This window comes from Rattus norvegicus, chromosome 3 (assembly GCF_036323735.1).
Source record: "Rattus norvegicus strain BN/NHsdMcwi chromosome 3, GRCr8, whole genome shotgun sequence".
NCBI classification, from domain to species: domain Eukaryota; kingdom Metazoa; phylum Chordata; class Mammalia; order Rodentia; family Muridae; genus Rattus; species Rattus norvegicus.
Genome location: NC_086021.1, coordinates 128,841,776 through 128,865,949, shown reverse-complemented (window position 1 = coordinate 128,865,949; position 24,174 = coordinate 128,841,776). Strand labels below are relative to the sequence as shown.

Below are 24,174 nucleotides of genomic sequence, written 5' to 3'. Positions count from 1 at the left end.
GTTTTTAAGATTAAAAACAACTTAAGATGCTAGCCTCAAACCTGCTATGTAGCCAAGGATGGCCTTGAACATTAGCTCTCTTGCCTGTACCTCCCATGTGTTGGGATTACAGGTGTTAACATATCTGGCTTAGCTACAAGTATTGAAACACTTCTATCTATAATAACAGTTTGAAGACCCTGGTTCTCCATTCCATGAGGGAAAAAAACCCAACAGTATAAAGGGGGCACATTTATTGTCACTGTTCCAAATGTACAAAAAAAATTAGAAAATAACCCCCCAACTCAATTCCCCCCACCCCTACCACATTCTTCCCAACACAAATAATTTTCTCCCCAAACCACAAACATAAACTGGTCCTGGTATTTTCAAACAGTGCAGCTAAGAAACAGTTTAGAGAAAATTTAACAGGATTCAGAGTATATCCATTCTGTCCTCTCTGATGGTTTTGCTTTCTCTGGTGTAAGAGTCCTTTTATAAAGTGGTGCATTTGGCTGTTGCTTTAGAGGTCCTCTTGTGCCTTCTTCTTCTTCTTAGGTTTTTCTTCTTGAATTATAGGAGGGTTTGTAGCTTCTCGTTGTAGATAGCTGATAAAATCATTTAATTCACGGCCACCCTGAAAAAAGAAGTTATTTTAACATTCTAAAGAACACTAGTAGTTAAGAGTCAGTAAGACGGCTCAGTAGAATTTTATCCCAAGATCTCAAATGGTAGGAGAAAACTGACTCCCTAAAGCTGCCATCTGACTTTCACACACATATCCACTGTAACAAATACAATGAAAATAAACAAGCCAATAAAATATCTAGGTATCTGGGCTGGAGAGATGGCTCAGCGGTTAAGGGTACCCGACTACTCTTCCAGAGGTCCTGAGTTCAATTCCCAGCAACCACATGGTGGCTCACAACCATCTGTAATGGGATCTGATGCCCTCTTCTGGTGTGTCTGAAGACAGCTACAGTGTACTTATATATAATAAATGAATAAATCTTTAAAAAAAAAAAAAGATCTAGGTATCAGGACTACAAAGATTGGATAAGTGGTTAAGAGCTCTCACTGGCTGCTCTTCCACAGGACCCAGGTTCAATCCCTACAGCAGACACGGTAGCTTACAATTGTCTGTAATTCTAGTTCCAGGGGATCCGAACCCTCTGAGACAAAATACCAATGCACATTTTAAAAAAAAAAGAAGAAGGAGGAGGAGGAAGAAGAAGAGGAGGAGGAAGAAGAAGAGGAAGAAGGAAGAAGAGGAGGGAGGAGGAAGAGGAGGAAGAAGAGGGAGAAGGAAGAAGAACAACAACCACAAGTACCACCTCCATGCATCTATACAGTGTGTGCGTACATGTGTCTGTGTGTACTTTGGGGACACAGGACAATGCACTTACTTCATACTTCTTTGGAGTTAGCTTCTTGTTGGCTGGTGAGAAGTAGATGGTAGGAAAACTAGAAAAAAAAGGGCACGAGTTCAACAATTGGGTCTCCTAGTATTACTAACATATGCCTGCCCAATAGTGTTATAGAATCATTTTTATTTCTGGTTTCTAATCTGACCAGATGCTACTCTCTATAAGTGTCTACATTATAGTCAAATTATGAGAGATTTCTGGGAGTAATTTTGGGATCACTCATTAAAGAAATCTAAGAAATTCATCTCTCCAAACTATGTTCAATAAGGAAATAGTTTCTTGGAGGCTACAAGTGGCTGAGGCTATGTTAGCCTAAATCCAGAAGTTTGATGCCAGCCTAGGCAACAAAATAAATTCCACCTCAGCCCCCTCCCCAGCTTTTTAATCAACTTACCCCTTGACTTCATATGGAGAAGGCACATCATTGGCTGTGGCATCCATCTTGGCTATGACAATATTTGGGTCTTTGCTGAGCTGTTAATTAAAACAACAACAAAGAACTTATTATCTGTAATTCCAGAGCTGAAGGAGCTGAGGCAGAGGTATTGCCACAAATTCCAGGTTGGCCTAAGCCATCACATGAAACTCTACCTCAGATAAACATGCCTGAGTATGTGCACAGACTCCTACACTTGGAAACAGAAGCCAGATTGTCACAAGTCTCAGGCTAGCCAAAATATTTGCTATCAACCCTGGCCTGGTAGCCCATGCCTTTATCCTAACACTTCAGAGGCAAAAGCAGAAAGATTTCAGAGTTTGAAACCAGCCCGTTAAAGCTTTTACTAACAGGTACTTGTTGACTTGACTTGAGACAATTCCAGCCTTTTATAATACCTGTGTGAGTTTGCCTAAATGAGATGAACACAGGCTTAGTTCCTAACCTCCTAGCTTCTCTTTCTATACTGACTCTCACAGAAGACTATATATAAGGCCAGCCTGGTCCTCCACGTGGGAAGCTGAGTACATACGCAGGCTGCTCTTGATTTTACACCATCTCAATACAAAACACAAAGACTACACATAATCACCTTTAAAACTACCTGGCTTGTATTGCATTACAAATGCAAAACTCCCAAGCATTTTAAAATGAAAAACTTTATGAACGTCTCTATATGCTATAGACACTAGGGGGCAGTCAAGAGCATGTGTGTAAACACATAGTTGTGGAAAAAATACCAGTATTTAGTAACAGGACAGTCAAGAGCATGTATGTAAACAATAGTTGGGGAAAAAAATACCAGTATTTAGTAACTAATGAAGTCTACACTTAGTATGTATATAAACTTCCATTTTATATCAGAGACGGCTCAGACTTACTTTCTCCCCCAGCTCTTTGTACTTGGGTTCCAGGTTCTTACAGTGGCCACACCAAGGAGCATAAAACTCGATCAGCACGTCCTTGTCTTCAGCATTCACTATGTCATCAAAACTCTCTGCTACCACCACCTGGATAACACAGGAGGCTCATTAGTTCTAAGAACACTGACTATTCTGGGTTAACTCACCCCAGCTTGTATCATAACATTCTTTTTTTAAAATTTTTATTAGATATATTTCTTACATTTTAAATTTACTTACATTTTAAATGCTATTCTCCTTCCTGGTTTCCTGTCCATAAGCCCCCATCCCCTTCCCTCCCCCAGTATAACATTCTTAAACAAGTTGTTATTCCCCTTGATCCAACTTACCCTCACACCTCTCCCTGTCAAACTATGTTCAGAAATCACAGGAAATTAAAAAACCAAAAACCAAACAACAACAACAAAAACAAACAAACAAACAAAAAAACCAAAACAAAACCAAATGCTACCTAGTGGTTTCCTTGTTTTTAACTAATACATTTTTAAAGATTTATTTATTTTACGTATATGAGTACCCTGACTATGCACACCAGAAGAACACATTGGATCCCATTACAGATGGTTGTGAGCCACCATGTGGTTGCTGAGATTTGAACTCAGGACCTCTGGAAGGGCAGCCTGTGCTCTTAATTGCTGAGCCGTATCTCCAGCCCCGGTTTAAAAATTACTTGTGGGGGCTGGGGATTTAGCTCAGTGGTAGAGCGCTTACCTAGGAAGCGCAAGGCCCTGGGTTCGGTCCCCAGCTCCGGAAAAAAAAAAAAAAGAACCAACTAAAAATTACTTGTGTTTACATCTGCATAAATGTGGAGGTTTTAAGGTTTATTTTCTCCTTCCATTGTTACATGATGGGATCAAGGGAGGATTCAACAGATGTTTAGGCTTCTGCAACAAGTGTTTTTCCCACTAAGCCACCCACTGAACCTGTCTGTCTGCAATGGTTTTCTTTGCTCAGGATATAGCTCAGTGAGGTTTAATAAAGGTTTGAGTCCCAACATTAAAGACCAACAAAGGTCAATACGGTTTTTGTATAGGTCTGTCAGTTATTGGGTGGTGAGACCTCACGCAACACACCTTGACAGGTCCTTCGTTGGTCTCGGGGATAGGTTCAGACTTCAGGTATCTCTTCAAGTTGCCATCAAAGTATTCCTGCAGGAACCGCTCAAGAGCCTTGCCATCCCGCCTGCAAAGGACAGACAGAATCTGACTAGAACTCTCAATCCTTTTCTCCTGGTTCCACCATCCAAGTGCATGCTGTGATTACAAGAGCAAGATCACTATGCCCAGCCTCTACCCACTATTTCCAATAAAGTAATTATTTAAGAATTCCAAGCTGCAACCCTTTTGTTAGTCTGAAGAAGTCATAATCTTTCAAAGTACCTCAGCTGAGAAAAATGAGAATCACAGGTCTTGACTGGAAGACTTCTCCCCCAACTCCAATGTCACTCTTTCTAAGTTAAATCCTGAACCAACGCTAAGCAGTAACTTACGAGAACTCCTCCTGCATGACAAACTTCTCTCCTTTAGCAGTTCTGATAGCCACAACAGGAATCTCTCCAGTAGTGCTTTCTAAGCCAAAGTCAGACAATTCATGGCTAAAGGTTTTACGGCTAGCTACAGCAAAGTTGAGTTTGTGTCCAGCATCAAGGAATGTCTTTGCCACCATCATGACCCTGTGAGGAGTAAATACGGAAAATATTTGAATCTTGACAACATAATAATGTGATGAAGCTTGCTTTTTTTTTTTCTTTTCTTTTCTTTTTTTTTGTCCTGACTGCCTGACTGTCTTGGAGCTCACTGTGTAGACAGGCCCGCATTAAACTCACGGAGTGCTAAGATCAAAGGCCTGCATCATCAAGCTAGCAGGAAGCTAGAAAACACAGTTCTATGATCCATTCAGCCTTCTGGAATTAGCCAGAAGTTATAGTATCAGGTTACCAATTCTGTTACTGTTTGGTGGCTCAGTGAGCTTCACTGTTAGGCTGGTGTGGTACCCAACCCATTTGATAGGAATTTTCCTATACTATGTAACAGTAACATCTCTTGTAAGCATAAAAACTGAACTGCAAAGAGCATTTATTTGTAAGGGTTAAATGCACTCAGGGAATTTGTAAGCAAGAGGGCAAAATGTTTGAAGTGCATCATACATCAGGCATACGTACACCTTGCATTATAGCCTGTAGTACAACGGACAGAGTTCGTACCCAGAAGATTCTGTGACTAGTGTACGAGACTTGTTCTATGGCTTTAAATGTAGCTTTTGGAGCCATGTGTTCCTTTCCACCCTCCACCCCCAACTTATTTAAAGGACAGACTCTTATGCAGTGAGGCTAGCCCCTAATCCAGCCTACAGCACGGGTAACCTTTGACTTCTGGTTGTCCTTCCCTGCCTGCCTCTCAGTGCTTACACCACAGCCTGTGCCATCACACCAGTTTTTGTTCTTAACATGGTGCTAGGGCTGGTGAGATGACAGCCTGACAACCTGAGTCTGATTCCAAGGACTCCAAGGTAGGAGAACAATAGGCAAGTCTTTTGGCCTATCCATGTGCATGTGGGTACATGTATGTGGGCACGTGTATGCGTGCACTCACATGGTGCTTGGCTAGGCAACCACTGTATCAACTGTAAGCCACATTACCTCTCCATTTTCATCTTACAACCAGGGTAACAGGACAGTCAGAACTGCTAACAGTTAAACATGTTTACACAAAAGAAAAAACATGGTGTTTTTGTTTTTCTTTTTTTCGGAGCTGGGGACCAAACCCAGGGCCTTGCCTAGCAAGCGCTCTACCACTGAGCTAAATCCCCAACCCCAAAAACATGGTTTTTATTACCTGTTTCTCCAGTAGTTAGAACCTTTAGTATTCTTTTCATAGTCCACATCATAGTAAGCCGTGAGTAAGTCCTTGCCTTGTATCAAATCTTTATTATCTTCTGTCATATGAGGACAGAGACCAAAACTGAAATAGAGTAATCCATTAGCTTTGTCATTTTCTAGCTGTATACTAGAATTATCAATGTGACATTTGTAAGAAGTCATTATCAACATTTAATACAAGTACTGCAACATACAGGACTACTGTAAGGGGTAATGGGTTCACACATTAGAGGTTTAATATTATGTAGCAAAATTATAAACCCTTGTATGGGTTTTATTTAACCCCAAACAGCCTGGTGAGTGGCTGAAGTAAACAAATCAAAAGGAAAGAAAGACCAGACCAGGAGGAGGTACTCACATGCTTTCCTGAATAAACTTCTTGATTTTGCCACTGGTCATTTTCTTTTCAGTATATGCCACAATTTTGTCTTCAAATTTGTTAGCCAGATGTAATGGACGAAATATAGTAATCCCCCTTAAAACAGAAGCAAAAAACCAAAAAGTGCCTTAGCAATAAACACCAGAATTGCCTCTCATTTCATTTAAAGCTCAGGATAAACCAGACACCTTTAATCTCAGCAGTTAGAACACAGAGGTGAGTGGACCTCTATGAATTTGGGGCCAGCTTAGTCTACTTAGTCAAAGCAACATAGGGAGCCCCTACATCAAAAAAGAAAAAACTCAGACAAGATAGGCATTGTAACACTGCATTTGGGACGTAGAGGCAGCAGGATCGTGATAGGCAGATTCTGTTCAGAACATCTGGATGTAGTTCAGAGTGCTTGTCTATCTTGGGTTCAAACTACCTTTGAATAAACAAACAAATACGTGTATGGCTGGAGAGATGGCTCAGCAATTACTAATAGCACTGGCTGTGATTCTAGAAGACCTGGATTCCACCCAAATGGAGGCTAGTAACAATCTAAGGCCAGTTCCAGGCGACTCTGACTTCTAAGGGCCACACATGCACATGGTTCATGAACACACATGCAGGCAAAACACTACACATAAATATTATAACACAGTTTTGTTTTTTTTTTTTGAAGACAATCCTCTGACTATGTAGCCTTTGCTATGTAGACCAGTTACCTGTGTCAGTCTTTCCTACTGTAAATAAATCCCACCCCCTTTAAAAAGTAGTATCTGGGGTTGGGGATTTAGCTCAGTGGTAGAGCGCTTGCCTAGGAAGCGCAAGGCAAAAAAAAAAAAAAAAAAAAAAAGTAGCATCTGTGTGCGACCTGTATGCCTGATACATACAGAGGCTAGAGGAGGGCCTCATACATTATACCTTAACTAGGATACGATGAACTAGTTTCTTCCTGATTTTTTTTAAGATTTTGAAGTTAGACCCATGTGGTCTTAGACACCTGTAACATCAGTATTTGCAAGGCAAGATCAGCAGAGGCTGTAAGCTAAATTCTAGGGTAGCAACAGCTATATAGCATGCCTCTATCTTAAAAATAAAATTGGAGTCATGGTGACAGCACTTAGGAGGCAGAGGCCAGCTTGTTCTATAAGGGGAGTCTAGGACAGCCAGGGCTCTGTTACAGTGAGAAATTCTGTTTCGGGGGGGGGGACCCAAAATTAAGTTAAAAATAATAAACAAAAATTAGAAATATGTAGGCTTGAGACTTGGCTTGATAGCTAAGAGCATTTGTTCTTGGCAAAGAACCCAGGTTCAATTCCCAGTACCACAGAGTCTTAGCGCCTTCCTGGATACTAGGCACACACACGGCACACAGAGATATGTAGAGGCAAATACACACACACACACACACACACACACACACACACACAATAATAACAGTAATAATAAAAAATTATATAATAAACGTAGCCTTAAGAAAAAGATAAATTCATTACCTATTCTTAACTCCCTTTTAAACAAAACAACCAATAAAGCCTGAAGGATTAGATTGCTACTTGGTCCAATATCTTTAAAATTAATAGTGAAACTAACATTAGAATCATGGGCTCTTAAATTCCAACATAAGATTACATCCTTAATACCCAATGATTACACTCAAAATTAAGGTGGTAAGCCAGTTTAGTGTTAAAGAAAGTCATGTTGCCCAAATGTCCCTGGTACCACACTTGACAGTAAATGTCGGTAAAAAGTTTTTCTGATATTGTTTTGTGGCTCACATCTTTAATCCCGGCCCTCAAGAGGTAGAGGCAGACTTCTGAATTCGAGACCAGTCTGGTCTATAGAGTAAGTTCAAAGACAGCCAGGACTACACACAGAAACTCTACCATAAAAAATAAATAAAAACAAAGCAGATATACACCAATATGATCAGGCTTTTTATGTGGGTACACAGCAAACACTTCACTGATGAGCTATTTCCTAAGTTTCAGAATAAATTCTCATTCAACTGCCACACTCTACCTGGAAAAGCTCATCTACTAAGAATCACCTCCTCACTGGGTATAGTCCAGTGGCACAGGACCGATGAAAGTTCAAGTCCAGCTTGATCTACAGCAAGATCCTTTCTCAAAATAAGGTTAACTACTTTCTATGAAGGCTTTTCTTGTGACTTGTCCCACAGAAGCCAGAAGCGAACCAGAACCCACGAAATCATTATATGTAGTTGTGAGCTGCCTGATGTGGGTGCTTGAAACCAAATTTTCCAGCCCCTTTAGTTTTTTTCTATTACTACCACTCAGCCCACAAAAGAGGAGAAAACTCTCCCAACTTTATATATTTTATAGCAAGTGTATCTAGCACAACACGTATTTGCTGTGTTAGATGCCTCTATTCAGTCACTTACTCTCCATTATCATCGTACTCCTTCACCAGAGATTCAACGTTGGTGTGTGCAAATCGGTAGTTATCTCTCAAGTTGCTGGCTGCTTTTAGGAACTCGGAGTGGCCATCACTGAATAAATCCCTGAAAAAGCCTGCATAGGAAATGTCAAACACAAGACATACTCAGTGCCACGACTTACATTGTTCAAGACTTACATTCTTCTAGTTCTCAAAGGCTTCAGGCTATCACGAATAAACCAGGTAACCCAGGCTAAGACGAGGCTGCTGTGAATATATGTCACAATACTTCATCCTCTACCCTCTAGAGAAAGCTAAGGGAGAGGTTTGGCACAACCAAAGTCTTTCCTCTACTTCTCCAAAACAGATCTATCTGGGCAAACTGCCTATCATCTTAAATTTTATGTATTAAGACTTTAACAGTGCTTGCTTCGGCAGCACATACACGAAAAATGGAATGATACAGAGAAGATCAGCACGGTCCTTGCACAAGGATGACACACAAATCTGTGCAATGTTCCATATTTTTAAATAAATAATAATTAAAAAAAAAAAGATTTAAACATGGCAAAGGGAGCTAGAGATTTAGCCCAGTGCTATTCTTGCAAAGGACCTGGGTTCAATTCCCATACTCATAAATATGGCAGCTCAAAACTGTCCTAGCGGGCTGGAGAGATGGCTCAGCGGTTAAGAGCACTGACTGCTCTTCCAGAGGTCCTGAGTTCAAATCCCAGCAACCACATGGTGGCTCACAACCATCTGTAATGGGATCTGGTGAGTCTGAAGAAAGCTACAGTGTACTTGTATACATAAATAAATAAATCTTTAAAAAAAAACCAAGATAAATAAATAAATATTAAAACAAACAAACAAACAAATAAAAACCAAAAAAACCTGTCCTAGCTCCAGAGGATGAGATGCATACATTCAGGAAAAACATCCATACAATAAAACAAAATAAAAATTACAGCCAAGTGTGGTGCAAAGGCTTTTAATCTTAGCATCTGGAGGCAGAGACATGCAGATCTCTGTGAGTATATGTAGCCAACCTCCTCTACAAAGTTGACTTCCAGGACATTCTCTGGCCTACACAGAGAAACCCTGTCTCAAAACAAATACTATAGTCATTTTATATCAGTGTATTACACACACACACACACACACACACACACACAAAATTCAGTTGGGTATGGTAGTAAGCCTGGCACCTCCTTCCTCCCTCTTTGGTTTCCTGCCCACAATCAAATCTCTCCTTGTTGCATACATTCCTTCCATGAGATGCAACCAGAGACCTGCACCAGAACTTTAAAATTTTGGTACCGCTGTCTTTTTTGAATATCCAATTTTAAGACAAATCTCTTTTCTTTGCATATGATCCAGCCTTAGGTATTTATAGCTATAGAAATTTGACCAATACAACCACAAAGATAGCTATAAAAATTGATAATAGACACAGGAGTTGACTATTTAATTTGTATTCTCTTGCCTTAAACCTTACTTTCAGTTTACTACACACTTTTTCTTTAGCTCTCAGAGTTAAGGGCTGGGGCAAAAGCACACAGCTCTGTGGTAGAGCGCTTACCTGGCAGGAGTGAGGAGACAGGTTAAATTTTCAGCATTGTGAGATGGGGTTGGGGGTAGGCAACACTTCTATTCTGGTTTTTTTTTTTTTTTTGGAGCCAGGGACTGAACCCAGGGCCTTGTGCTTGCTAGGCAAGCGCTCTACCACTGAGCTAAGTCCCCAGCCCCTATTCTGGTCTTTTAACTGAATTTAAACCCTACATCTCTAAGAATATAAACCCACACAAGATACTATTCTCTCTTCCTGCTACCACATGTTGTTTCAGTCCGTCAGTTGTCATTTGACTGTTTCAAGTTTGCCTAAGCTGCTTCAACTTTGTGGTTTCCCAAAGAGTCCAATCAATTCTGCTACTTACCCACCACCGAGGCATCTTTATCACTAATGAACTTCTTAAATTCGTCCTCAGTCCTGAGAGGAACTGAAGCTGGTCCTGCTTGTTTCTTCAAGTGGCTGACAATTCCATCTTACAAGATAAAAGTCAACACATACAGTTTTTTGAGGACTGGAATAATTAAAAGTTCAAAAGGTACAACAACATACGTTTTCAATTAAGTGTTTTTTCAATTCCTGTCCCTAAACTATCCAATTTCTTTCCTATACATGAAAGTTCAGCTTCAGTTTGTGTATCATTCTACTTTATTTTAGCCAAAAAAGGCTAAGCAGTAATTGCTATATCCTTCTAAATAGACACACGTGCACGCGCGCACACGCACGCGCACACACACACACGCACACAATCACATTCTTTTATCTTAAAAATAGCACTATATACCTCAAACAAACCTCTTTCTTCCTTCCTTCCACAGGGTGGTGGTATCCTAAACCCACAGCCACCTGCCTGTTTCTGCCTCCCATAAAGCCACACTTGGCTCCTTTCTTTTAGACAGGCCTCTTAGCCTAGGTTGTGTAGCAGAGGCTTGCTCTGACTTCTGCCTCCTCCCCTAAGCTTTCCAAGTGCCAGCGTTACAAGGATACACTACTATGCCCAACTCACGTGGTTGTGGTTACTTAACATGGTATATATTAACATAGAATATATAATGCACAGAAGTAATTCATATCCCAAATAATGCGCTGTGCTATCTCTACTCTCCCACTCCCACCCCAGCATTTAAAAAGGAAACTTTATTGTGTTTGAGGTATGACAGCACTTGTGTGGAAGTTCGAGGGTAACAAGCAGAACTTAGTTTTTTCCTCCTTCTAAGTAGATTCTGGGGATGTTTAGCAGTAGGACCTGCCTTTACCCACCGAGCTACCCCGACAGCCTTTTTTTTTTTTTTTTGGTTCTTTTTTTTGGAGCTGGAGACCGAACCCAGGGCCTTGCGCTTCCTAGACAAGCGCTCTACCACTGAGCTAAATCCCCAACAGCCTTTTAATCATTTATTACAGCTACAGGGTGCTTTTTGGATTTACATGCAGTGATTTATTTAACACATGACAACTGACAAAGAAATTTATTTCTAGTCTCCTGCTTTTCAAAAGATTGTTTGCAGGTAAATTTTTTTTTCCTTTTCTTTTTTTCGGAGCTGGAGACCGAACCCAGGGCCTTGCGCTTGCTAGGCAAGCGCTCTACCACTGCGCTAAACCCCAACCCCGGCAGGTAAATTTGTACAATACATCTTCAGGGTAACATTTTTAGAAGTAAATTCATAGTCAAAAAGTAGAGTAATTTACGCCTGTTAAGCTGCTTTCCTAAGATGCATGTATCATATGTGTAATAATTGTCTCCCTCCTCTTATCAGTTAGACAACAAACAGCAGAAAAGCAGGACCAGTGCTGTGTTTATGAACACCAAACCTACTATCTAGATTATCTGACATAGAGTAGATAAAATTGGTAACAATTACCAAATGAAAACATGCTTGGTTGAGCTTTCTATATTACTTCATTAACAAGTCATTTAGACAAAAGAAGCTTTCTGTTACCTAACAAGTTGACCTCTAAAATGAGGAATTTTAATGATTTTAAGTATGCTGTATAGAACAATTTTTCTCCTACTACTAAGAATGAAACATTTATTCAGGGCTAGCTTAAGCCCACATTTGAAGTCTCCCTACCCCACTCTCATAATCCTTCATACCATGCAAATCATTAAAAAAGAAAATTAGCACATCTAATTCTAGGCTAGTTTGAATTACACAATAAAATCTTTTTTTTTTTTTTTTGTTTCCTGCATGGTTTGTCTCCTCAGTCACTGTCCACGGGACTCTGAGAGGTCGTAGGAATATGCAGGCGCAGACTCGAAGCCCAGCTTCATCTCCAACATTGTGGAAAGGGACTGTACATCATCGGGCAGTACCCTATGCTCCCATACGCCACTAGGACAGAGCCCGGGGAAAGTGACCTCCCGGGATGGCCACGTTGGAACACAATGAAATCTTTTTTTTTTTTTTGGTTCTTTTTTTCGGAGCTGGGGACCGAACCCAGGGCCTTGCGCTTCCTAGGTAAGCGCTCTACCACTGAGCTAAATCCCCAGCCCCCACAATGAAATCTTAACAAAATAAAATGTTATTTCAATTTCTAGAATGAAATCCAAAGCAGATATGGTGGCACATGCCTACAATGCCCTGACCTGTAAAGTGGAGGCAGGAGGATTAGAAATTTAAGCCTAACTGTGTATACCCCACTGTAATCTTAGCACCTGGGAGGCAGAGGCAAGCTGATCTCTGCAAATTTCAGGTCATCCTGGTCTACACAATGAGCTCCATAATGAGACCGTCTCAAAAAGAAAGGAAGTCGAATCCAGCCTGGATCAGATGTAACCCAGGTCCTTACCGGCAGTCCTAGGCCCATCATAAGCACCCGCTTCTTCACCATCTCTAAATATTTTAAGAGTTGGGTAGCCGCTGACGCCATACTTATTACAGGTGTTTGTGTTGGCAGTGCAGTCCACCTAAAGATTAGAGTAAGAGTTATTTTCTTATCTAAGTACCTGCTGCAAGATCTTCTAATAGTCCCAATTTTTAAGACTGGATATCCCCACAGAGGATCAGTATTTCTTGGCATATGTACCACAGGTCATTGAGACCTTAAAGGTGGGTGCTATCTAACTAGATCACAACTGTTTTAGATTTTAGATTTACATTCCTTGGTTTTATATAAAATTTTAAAACTAGTATTTATTTACATTATTTCAATAATGCCTCCCCTTCATGGTGCACATCAAACCCACTGCTCTACACTGGCTTCACTACTGAAGGTATGTGCTTTACCTGGGATAGAATAGAATTTGATTTTGCAAATAGTTTATTGGTAAATGCATCAATACTTCTTACATAAAATCTAACAATTGGTTTAAAACCACAGGAAATACATTAACCTTATAAGATTCTGAGGTTTGGTCCTTATGGTCTAAGGTGGGTAGAATGAAGTTCAGAAAATTAATGTACATCCTTGAATAGCTTTAGGCTATTTTCATGCCCACAGTCACGGAATGAAAATTACAACATGACTTTTTTGCTATGGCAAGTTGCTTAACTACATTAGGATTAAATGTAATTTTAAAAACTTCTAAGATACAAACTATTTATCTGAAGTTAGCAGAGATATGACCTTTAAACTATAACAGCTATGGGCTTATTACTTCAGAATGCTACAGGATGGCAAAATTTATTAACCATTACTATCTCTGCCTGTTTCTTTGTGAGACAAGGTCTCAGTCAGCTCAGGCTTCAGGCTGGTCTTGAACTTCTAATCTAACATCATGGGTCACCACCACAGCTGGCTCTTAAAACACTATGAAAACAATACCAGTCTTACAATTAACCGTTCGGTTAATACCCCACCTCTTTATTCCCAGATCTTATCACTGACCATTATCAGGGTAGATTACAGAACTCAGTAACTGTTTTCCTTCTCATCCTTAAAGCTATTCCTTTATTGTCTTTGTTTGCTCCTTGGTTCCTATTCACCTTGTTCTTCTATTATTATTATTATGATGATGATGTTTTATTTTGTGTATAAATGCTTTGTCTGCATGTATATGTACCAGGTGCATGCAGTGCCTGCAGAGGTCAGAAGAGGGCATCAGATCCCCTGGAACTGGAATTAAGAATGGTTTTGAGACACTGAGTACTGGGAAAGAACTCAAGTCCTCTCTCTGTAAGAGCAGACAAGTGCTTTAACCACTGAACAATCTCTCAAGCACCCCTATACCCCCACACTGGTTCTTATATACTATTAAAGTACTTGGGCCAGTGAGATGGCTAAGCATGTGAAGGGGTTTGCTGTCAAGCCCAGGGACTCACATGGGTCCATGCACACCCACCCATATATACATGTAATAAAATACATTCCATATTCCTTTCTAGCGAACACACTGACGCTCACCTTTGCTAATGGGACTATTCCTTTTAATCTGGTTGCTGCAGCTTCATACTCAGGGGCAAGCCTCTTGCAATGTCCACACCTATTTTAAAAAACATAAATAAAAGCCAGATTCTTAGTTTAACACAAACTTACTGGTGTTTTGAATCTCATATCATACTACCATACTACCTTTTTTTTGAAGACAGGGTTTTGTTATCTAGTCCAGGCTGTCCTTTTTTCCACCTCTCTTGCACTTGTAGGGATGCTATATCAATTATTCTACTACCAAATTTATACCTGAGACCTCTGATATTTGTGTAATGTTTGTTTTGTTTTTCAAGACAGAGTTTTATTCTGTAGCCCTGGCTGTCCTCAGACTTAGAGATCCACTGCCTCTGCCTCCCAAGTGCTGAGATTAAAGGTGTGCACCACCACCTCGCCATTATTGTTATTAAGGTCAAGATTTGTTATCTCTTTTTGAACATCGACCCATGAATTAATGCATAGGGAATAGACTCCAGCCCCTCAGGCTCCTCCCCCTTGTTCTCACAGTGTGATCTCTAAGTGGAGCGGCTGGTGCTGCAGGAGCACCACAGTGTCTTTCTCTTTGGCTCCTGTCAGTCATCAGCTTTAAATTGAGAGTGCTTAATATGCTCGATGCACACATTAATTCTCATCACAAGAACTTCTCTCTTTTTTTTTTTTTTTTTGGTTCTTTTTTTCGGAGCTAGGGACCGAACCCAGGGCCTTGCGCTTCCTAGGTAAGCGCTCTAACCACTGAGCTAAATCCCCAGCCCCACAAGAACTTCTCTTAACTTGCTTCTCTACAACAATGCCAACAGCATGCTCGGCTACAGACAGCTTGTGACACTCTATACCTTTCCAGTTTTGCCATAGTGACATTTTTGGTCCATCCCTTTGAGTAGCACCCATTCTGTTTAGTCTACAATATAATCCTTCTCATAGATTTGCATCTATGGAACCAAAGGAAACAACTCAATGCTTCTTTCCCTTTTCGGGTCCCCCCCCCCCCGCCCCAAGATAGGGTTTCTCTGTGTAGTCCTGACTGACCTAGAACTCTCTATGAAGACCGGGTTGGTCTTGGGCTCAAAGATCTGCCTGCACTGGGATATTTAAAGAAAAAAAAGGGACTGGGGATTTAGCTCAGTGGTAGAGCGCTTACCTAGGAAGCACAAGGCCCTGGGTTCGGTTCCCAGCTCCGAAAAAAAGAACCAAAAAAAAAAAAAAAAAAAAAAAAAAAAAAGAAAAAAAAAAAAAGAGGGTGTGCACACACATGGCAATTATTATTATATCAAAATAATTGGACTCTGTATTTTATTAACAATTCAAACATATTCATGGAACCACTGAGCTGACCAGCAGTTAAAGGTACTTTCTTATGACCTAAGCCCATCTCTGGGATCTACAGGGCAGAAGACTGATTCCTAAAAAGGGTCCTCTGATCTTCACCTATGCACTGTGGTACACACATTAAAAAGGGAAAAAGATGCAATAAAATCTTTTTTAAAAAAAGGCGACTGTGGGGGTTGGGGATTTAGCTCAGTGGTAGAGCGCTTGCCTAGGAAGCACAAGGCACTGGGTTCGGTCCCCAGCTCCGAAAAAAAAAAAAAGAAAAGAAAAAAGGCAAATGTGGTTTACACAACAGAGTATTTTCAGCTGTTCCTGTGCGAGGCAATCCAGACCCAGAAAGACACACATGATATGTATTCAATAAGTGGTATTGTATTAGCTGTTAAGTAAAGTCAATCAAACTAAAACTACAATTCACAGACTGTGAGAGGCTAAGTAACAAGAAGGGCTCTAGGGAGAACCACATGGATTTCCCTGAGAAGAGGAAATAGAATAGATTTTGTAGGTGTACTGGGGCAGGAGGGCATGAGAACAGGAGGAATTAGGTGAGGAATGAGAGGGAGAGCATGGGGAGAAACAACATCCGTGATATGGGCTTGTGCCTGGTCTTACTGCATCTTGTTATGCCACGTTAGGTTAATATCTCTGAAGGCCCACACTTCTGAAAAGAAATGGAGGAACAGTGGATCCAAGGGAGAGGGGAGGCAGGTGGTGGGATAACTGAAAGGACTAGAGGGTGGGGAGGTGGTGATTGGGATGTACTGTATGAGAAAAGAATAAAGAGTTGGGGATGTGGCTCAGTGGTAGAGCGCTTGCCTAGCAAGCACAAGGCCCTGGGTTCGGTCCCCAGCTCCGAAAAAAAAGAAAAAGAGAAAAGAATAAATACATTAAAAATATAAAAACCATATTTTTTTTTTAAAAGAGAGCCTTGGTTGTCCTTTTCTTTTTTCTTTTTTTTTTTTTTAAGATTTATTTATTTATTATTTATATGAATACACTGTCGCTGTCTGCAGACACACCAGAAGAGGGCATCAGGTCTCATTACAGATGGTTGTGAGCCACCATGTGGTTGCTGGGAATTGAACTCAGGACCTCTGGAAGAGCAGTCAGTGCTCTTAACCGCTGAGCCACCTCTCCAGCTAAATTCCCAACCCCATAAAACCATATTTTTAATACATCTAAAATACCACTGATAACATGAAGAACCATTACTTTATATCTCATTAAGAAAAAGATATGTTAGCTGGGTAGTGGCAGTGCACGCTTTTATTCCCAGCACTCAGGAGGAGGCATATCTCTGTGTTCAAGGCCAGGCAGCCTGCTCTACTGAGTGAGTTCCAGGACAGCCAGGGCTACATAGAAAACTCATCTCAAAAGTCAGTGCAGCTGAAACCTTCCTGTATCCCTTTCCTGCCTATGTACTCCCCCATCTTGAATTTGGTGGCAATCATTTGGTCCTTTTATACTTTGTTCCCTTCTAAGTCAGGATCTAATTATGTGACTGCAGCTGGCCTGTATAGTTCAGGGTGGCTGGAGCAACCATACTTGGCATGGTACTTTTATATTTTTAATAAATGTGTGTGTGCAAGATGGCTTGGTAAGTAAATGTACTTGCCACTAAGCCAGAGACTGCTTCCAGTATGATGCAAAGAGAAAATCGGCTCTGGAGGGTTGTCCTCTTGACACTGACTGACACTGACTGACACACTGTAATCAGCATACCCTGGGATTCTGTTTCTTTTCTTTTTTTTTTTTTTTTTTTTTTTTGGTTCTTTTTTTTCGGAGCTGGGGACGGAACCCAGGGCCTTGCGCTTCCTAGGCAAGCGCTCTACCACTGAGCTAAATCCCCAACCCCTGTTTCTTTTCTACTATTTGGTTCTTCATTTAAACTTTGACAATTTCTCAACAGGTGTCCTATAAACCCTAGAGAACATACACTTCTACAGTTTTAGGTTTTTTGGTTTTTCATTTTTAAAATTTTTTGTGTAACTCCTTTGGAACTAGAGTTGCAAGCAATTGTGAAGCACCAGATACAGATGCTGAGAATGGGATTTGGGTCCTCTTGCAAAAGTAGCATTCATTATCACTGAGCCATCTCACCAGCCTGTTTTTGAGACAGTCTCTTAAAATCCCTTTTCTAGACTACTTTTCAGAGGCACAATACTTTGTAGCCAAACATCATCCTTAAACATCTCTGACTCGCCACCATCTCCCAAATTTTAGGAATTGCAGACATGCACCAGTTCGCCTGGCCTTTTTCCTTCTGTTTTCTATTTTCACTGCCTATAGGGAAAACAGAACTTACCAACCTTCTCAAAGTGATCCCTCTGCAACCCATTGGGCCTTTGAAGAGATAATGTACAGCTGGTGCTAGCTGTATACTGACAAGAACATGTCATACAACCAAATGCATGGAAAGTACACCCGTGGGACTGTTAGAACTTTCTGGATAGAAGACCAGGTGTTTCTGGTAGCCTTCTGGGAAAAGTATACCAGCAGCTTATGTTTTGATCAGTTCTCATGGTGAAGTGAACCATCTAACTGTAAAACTGAGCTTTCTATTCTATCACGTTTTAAACTTAGGTAAGATTTTTTTTTGTTTTCCTTAAAAACAAAACAAACAAACAAAAAACAACAAAAAAACACAGGGTCCACTCTGTAGCTCCAGGCTATCTTGAAACTATATAGCCCAACATGGCCTCAGCAGGCCATGATACCCCCCTTCGGCTTAGCCTATCTATTAAATCAACACCTGCTGCACTTCATTCTATGTAGCCCTCCAGCTCCTTAGGCTCAGAGTTACACCGAAAGAAGAAAGAAAAGGCACTTGATGCGGATTCCTGGTGTTCAGCTCACTTTCTCGCAAGATATATTCTCACTAGATAGCCCTGGCTATCCTAGAACTTACAGCAATCTTTCTGCCTCTCCTTCTGAAGTGTTTTAAACACAGTTTCCTAGGGTTTAAAAAGAATACATCTTTTGTAAGGCTATATTATCTAGGTTTGGGTCTTTAAGTAAAGCTTCAGAGAGGAAAGAGTAGTTAGTATATTCAAGTAAGGTGAATAGCAGAGGTAACATATAAGTCTGTTTCCAGACAATCATGAAAGCAAGAAGCATGTATTATGACTACAGTTAGCAATACACAGCACAGGAAAGGAACCAGAGAGGCAACAGTCATCTTGATTCATTTATCAGATAATGCTTTAGCAGCAAAAGAGGAGAGATTTCATTTCATCTTTTCTTGGGGCGGGATCTTTTTAAAGATTTATTTATGTATTATAAATAAGTACACTGTAGCTGTCTTCAGACACACCAGAAGAGGGCATCAGATCTCATCACAGGTGGTTGTGAGTCACCATGTGGTTGCTAGGATTTGAACTCAGGACCTCTGGAAGAGCAGTCAGTGCTCTAAACCACTGAGCCTTCTCTCCAGCCCAGGGCAGGATCTTTTTAATGTAGCCCAGGCAGTTTCAAACTTATAATCTTTCTTCCTCAGCTTCTGAAAAACAGGGCTAAGAGCATATAATACCAAGCCTGCCTCTTGCTGTTGATTTTCTATTGTAGTAACTGTCAAAATTAAAGCAAAAGTTAACATCTTTTCCTCACCCTCTCCTGAAAAATAAGAGAAAAATATTGACAAATTAATAAATACACATATAGTCAGAGAAGACTAGGTGTGATGGCAGGTATACACAGTAAGATCTAGTCTCCAAAAAGAAAAGAAAAGAAAAGAAAAAAAAAAAAAAAAAGGAGCATTACAGTAAATTATATATGGCTGATGATGAGAATCCCCAAGAAGCCTGGCACAAAGGCACATACTATAATTCCAGGCATCTCACCAGCCCATTTTGAGACAGTTTCTTAAGTTCAAGGCCAAACTAGGCTCCTTTACCTGGGGGAGAGGAGGGACAACAGAGAGGGAGAGGGACGGGTGGGAGAAGAGAATGAATTCAAGATGGAGATGTAGCTCAGCTGCAGAATGTTTCCTTAAAGTGGAGAAGGCCTGGGGCTCAGTTTCCAGCACCGGGATGGGAGCAGTGCAGTGACAATGATATAAGCCAGCAGGTGACAGCACCTAGTAACCTGCTACACTTGCCTGACAACTGAAGAGTCCCAGAATCCATGTAAAGGTGGAAGGAGAAAACAAACACTATTAATCTGTCCTTGACCCCACAATGCTAAGAATTTTTTTTCAAGAGACAGAGAGTTGGAGAGATGGTTCCGCAGTTAAGAGCACTTGCTATTATAGCAGAGGACCTGAATTTTGTTTCTGGCACCTACATGGTAGCTCACAACCCCAGTTCCAAGGCACCTGATATCCTCCATTCACACACATCAAGGCCCCCATAGATTCATAGTTGAACGATTGGTCCTCTTTGCTTTGGCAAAACCTTTGGAAAGAGTTGGGAGGTATGTCACTTGTGGGGGAAGACTGTTCAGACTTGAAGTCTGAAAAACTCACATCATTTCCATTTAGCTTTCTCTGCTTCAAGGTTGTTGTTCAACTGGGAACAGAGACCTCAAGTACTGCTCCCCGCCATGATGGTCATGGCTTTCAAGCCTTTGAAACTGTAAACCTTGAATAAATTCTTTAACAAACTGCCTTGGTCATGCTTTGTCACAGCAATAGAAAAGTGACTAAGATAAAATGAATCTGGGAAGAAACAACTGAAGTATCAACTCTCCGAGATGGTACTTAGCGAATTAACTCCACCATGCTGACAGTTCTTTCCCTGTAGGAATCCCAGTTTGGAGAAGGATTAATGAGTTAATTGTTCAGGAAAGGACAAAGTTGTAATGAAATCTCAAATGTTGAAGAGAGGGAACAGGGGTTGGGGATTTAGCTCAGTGGTAGAGCGCTTGCCTAGCAAGTGCAAGGCCCTGGGTTCGGTCCCCAGCTCCAGAAAAAAGAAAAAAAAAAAAAGATATAAAGAAGATTAGAATAAAACCAACCAACAGCAAACACTAGACTATATGTGATGGAGACCACCTTTAATCCCAGCACTGAGGAGGCAGAAGCAGATGAATCACTACGAACTTAACACCTGCCTCGTCTACAGAGTGAGTTCCAGCATAGCCAGAGCTCCATAGTGAAACCCTGTCTCAAAACAGAAAAATTAAAGAAAAATTAGCATTAAACATTTAATTTTAGAGGCTGGGGGCATAGCACTCTGGGTAAAGTGCCTGTACTGCAGAAACTAATGACCAGAGTTTCAATCTCCAGTATCCAAGGTAAATCCTGGGCAGTAATTGTCACCTAGCTGTAATTCTAAAACCCCGGAAAAGCAAGAATTACTAGCCTTATGAACACTGCATAACAAATAGTATGTATTGCTACTGTTGTAGAGAGTAGCATAGTACTCAGAGCCAAGCACAAGTTAAAGTCATACATTTGACCCTTAGTACTAGAGGGGAAATGTTCAAAGACTACCATAAAAATCTACAACACAAGTAGATGTTTAAGACTTAAAACATTTAAATACTGCTATTTCTTACAGAGAAATTCAGATAGTCATATCCCTACAAATACACAGGTGAGTTACAATGTAACTCACACCTGTAATCCAAGTATTTAGGCGTGAAACCAGGAGGACAGCTCATGGCCAGCCTCCAGGATATAAAATCTTGGTTTTTTTTTTTTTTTTTTTTTTTTATTAACTTGAGTATTTCTTATTTACATTTCGAGTGTTATTCCCTTTCCCAGTTTCCGGGCAAACATCCCCCTAATCCCTCCCTCTCCCCTTCTTTATGGGTGTTCCCCTCCCCATCCTCCCCCCAAAAATCTTGTTTTAAATAAAGTGAAACCTCATGCTAACAGTGGCTTGCAAAGAAATCTTTCACTTTCACTTACAAAATTAAAGGGGTAGACCTAAAAAGATGGAACCTAGAGCTCTGCTTGAGGTACCCAAGCACTTTATCTCACTGAACTGCAGTTCCAGACTCCACTTTGACCCCTACCACTTAAAACACTTATTTCAAGTTATGGGTTTGTGCACATGAATGCAAGGGCCCAAGAATACTTCAGTCTCCTTTGGAAAAGCCAAGTGCTCTTGACTGCTAAGCTGTCTTTTTAGTCCCTATTTAACTGCTAATTAGATTTCCCGATTGATGTGGTGGTACACACCTTTAGCCTCAGGACTCAGAGGAAGGGGATCAGGTCCAGGTCAGCCTGAGCTATACAGTGAGACCCTGTCTCAAAATTTTTCATTTGCTGTTGCTAACAGGGGATGGTACCGCTGTTATATGCAAGAGAAAAGAGTAAAAAAATAAAAAAATAAATAAATAAATAAATGTCCAGAGTTTGGTGTGGTGGCCTATAAGCTCAGCATTTGGGAGGCAGAGACTCAAGTGTGAGGAATTCAAGCCAGCCTGAGCTACTTAAGACAAGCAAACTAACAAAAAAACAAACAAACAAAAAAAAAACCAACAAAACCACAACTTTTAAAATAGACGAGTATGTAGAAATAAAGATTTTATCTTCTCAGCCAACTAAAAGCAGACACCACAGCAGAAATCCACCCAACTCTTGATCACACAATGTACGATGGGATATGTAGTCTTAAGGAAAGCAGGTACAACAATTTTTAGTAGACAAGTCTGAAGTCAGGTGCCTTGTGGCATTCAGAATAGAGGCAGCAAAAGGACTGTGAACTGAAGGCTAGCTCGACAGGCAATAGGAGACCCTATCTCAAAAGAGAAGAAAAGGAGCCAGAGCAAGAAGATCCTGAGTTTGAGGTCAGCCTAGACTATCCAGACTTGTTCCTTAAGAACTCCCGTGTGTGTGTGTGTGTGTGTGTGTGTGTGTGTGTGTGTGTGTGTATGTGTGTGTACACAGTTTTTTTTTTCAGTAATGGGGATTGGACACACTGGGCAAGAACTGAGCCCTATCCCAAAGACCTGACTAAAAACTCTAATTCTTCCATTGTGAGACCTCCTTTAGACAAAGAAGCTGGACACGAGTGACCACCCCTCAATTAACAGCATGATTATAGAACTGTGATAAATTCTAAGAAAAAACACGAATTCTAGAGACATATGTTATCTATAATGTGTAAATGTGACTGTCAACCACAGAAATGCCTAAACATAAAATATCCCAAACTGAAACACAATTTGTTTCCTGCCTCTTTAGGCAGTCTGCGCTTTTGAGTGTGACCATCTAGTCAGATAAGCTTGGGATGTAATGGCCCCGCTGGGTCAGAGGCAAAGATAAGTTACAGTGTAGCCATTACATGTCTTCCTGGTACCTTTGAACAGTTTTGAATAATCCTATTTGCTCTCCCTTCCCAAGCAAGTTTTTATCTGGGGGTCACACCTACTTTAAAGAACTTGTGCTTTTCTTAGGTTAAGCAGCCCAACAGAGGTTACTTTCTTATTGAGAATATTATTATTTTCTAGAATTATCTAAAGCTGACAATTACGATAGGTCCTAGTGAAATAATTCTTGTTCGTTTACCCTTATAAGAGGCCTCTGCAGCTTAATGTAAAATAGTGTAAGTCGTGGACCATTTATAAATAATGGCCTGTCTCAAGAAAGCACTTAAGATCTTTCTGCAGCCACTGAGTGACCTTGGTTAGAAACCAATGGCTCTGGGGTGGAGACAAAAAGAAAAAAAAATAGCTTGAGACCCAGAACCTCTACACTTAAGGACCTCTGCCTCCTTCCTATGCTTTGGGATGCTGCCTGGTCTGCAGACCAGGGGACGTTTACACTGACTCACGTAGATACTGAAAGATAGACTGGAGGGGGAGGGGATGGGAAAGCCCTCCACATAGGAAGTGCAGCAAGAACGCGGAGGTAAGGACGTGGCCCTACCCTGGAGTTTAGGCTTTTTGCTTTCCGGATCTGCCCTTGTCCCCACCCCACCCCACCCCCAGTGGAGCGACTCGGGGTTCCCCACCGACTGGCGAGGAGGCAGCCGCAGCCAGGCCTGTTAGATAGTGGAGGGCGCCCGCGCTGCGTAGGCCCAACCGCTCCCGCGCCCAGCCGGTCCTCCGGGCCATGACCCCACAAAGTGGCCTCACCATGGGGCGAAGAACTCGACTAGCATGAGCCCAGCTGAGCCCGTGTCGGAGACGCGACTCTCGAAGTTTTCGTCCGTCAGTTCCAACACGTCTGAGGCGGAGGCGAGGAGGGCGGAGGCGAGGAGGGCCGAGGCGAGCAGCAACGCCACGCCCGGGAGCAGCGCAAGGCAGCTGAAGCGCATGGCGGCGGGATGCGGCGGGGGCAATCGGAGGGCCGGGACCAGAGAACCGAGATGGGAGAGCCCGCAATCTGCAGCCGCTGCCTGCGCTCGCGCGTCTGGCCCGGGCAGACCTGCTGCCGAGGTCCCAACCCCCTAGGCCTGCTCGGGCCCGCAGTGTGGCAGCCGCCGATTGGCTGCGTCACGCTGCGTCGGGCGGGCGGAACCAGCTGGTAACTGCCGATTGGCGGGCGCGTGGGGCGAGGCGGGGCGGACGCTTAAGCGAACGCCCGCCGGTCAGGCTGTGGCGGTGGCCGTGA

At 41.6% G+C, this 24,174-nt stretch overlaps 2 protein-coding genes and 2 non-coding genes across 7 annotated transcripts in view; 2 read left to right on the top strand and 2 right to left on the bottom strand.

The window, feature by feature from the left end:
• Nucleotides 1-216: 216 nt before the first annotated feature.
• Nucleotides 217-24,169, bottom strand: Pdia3 (protein disulfide isomerase family A, member 3). Of its 2 annotated transcripts, NM_017319.2 has the most exons (13): nucleotides 23,697-24,036; nucleotides 14,322-14,400; nucleotides 12,768-12,885; nucleotides 10,348-10,455; nucleotides 8,415-8,544; nucleotides 6,002-6,118; nucleotides 5,600-5,725; nucleotides 4,255-4,437; nucleotides 3,839-3,947; nucleotides 2,724-2,852; nucleotides 1,801-1,880; nucleotides 1,386-1,443; nucleotides 217-616 (listed from the first exon to the last, which is right to left on the bottom strand). In NM_017319.2, exons 1-13 carry the CDS (start codon nucleotides 23,876-23,878, stop codon nucleotides 503-505), a joined length of 1,533 nt encoding a protein of 510 aa, NP_059015.2. In that variant the 5' UTR covers nucleotides 23,879-24,036; the 3' UTR covers nucleotides 217-502. The 2 variants fall into 2 exon arrangements, with proteins under 2 accessions (NP_059015.2, XP_063139286.1); XM_063283216.1 differs by having other exon boundaries at nucleotides 219-1,443; nucleotides 23,697-24,169.
• Nucleotides 8,833-8,939, top strand: LOC120101948 (U6 spliceosomal RNA). Its single transcript, XR_005503001.1, has one exon. It is a non-coding gene; the product is annotated as a U6 spliceosomal RNA (small nuclear RNA).
• On the bottom strand, nucleotides 12,154-12,357 carry Rnu105c (RNA, U105C small nucleolar). The gene has a single exon (XR_005503026.1). It is a non-coding gene; the product is annotated as a small nucleolar RNA SNORA73 family (small nucleolar RNA).
• Nucleotides 23,449-24,174, top strand: part of Catsper2 (cation channel, sperm associated 2) — a 20,115-nt gene continuing 19,389 nt past the window's right edge. For 2 of the 3 annotated variants that reach the window (XM_063284284.1, XM_008762187.4), the window contains exon 1: nucleotides 23,949-24,087. The gene's annotated coding sequence lies outside the window, so the exon portion shown is untranslated. Of the gene's footprint in view, nucleotides 23,470-23,948; nucleotides 24,088-24,174 lie in introns of those variants that run through there. The other variant, XM_017591949.3, reaches the window with a different exon arrangement.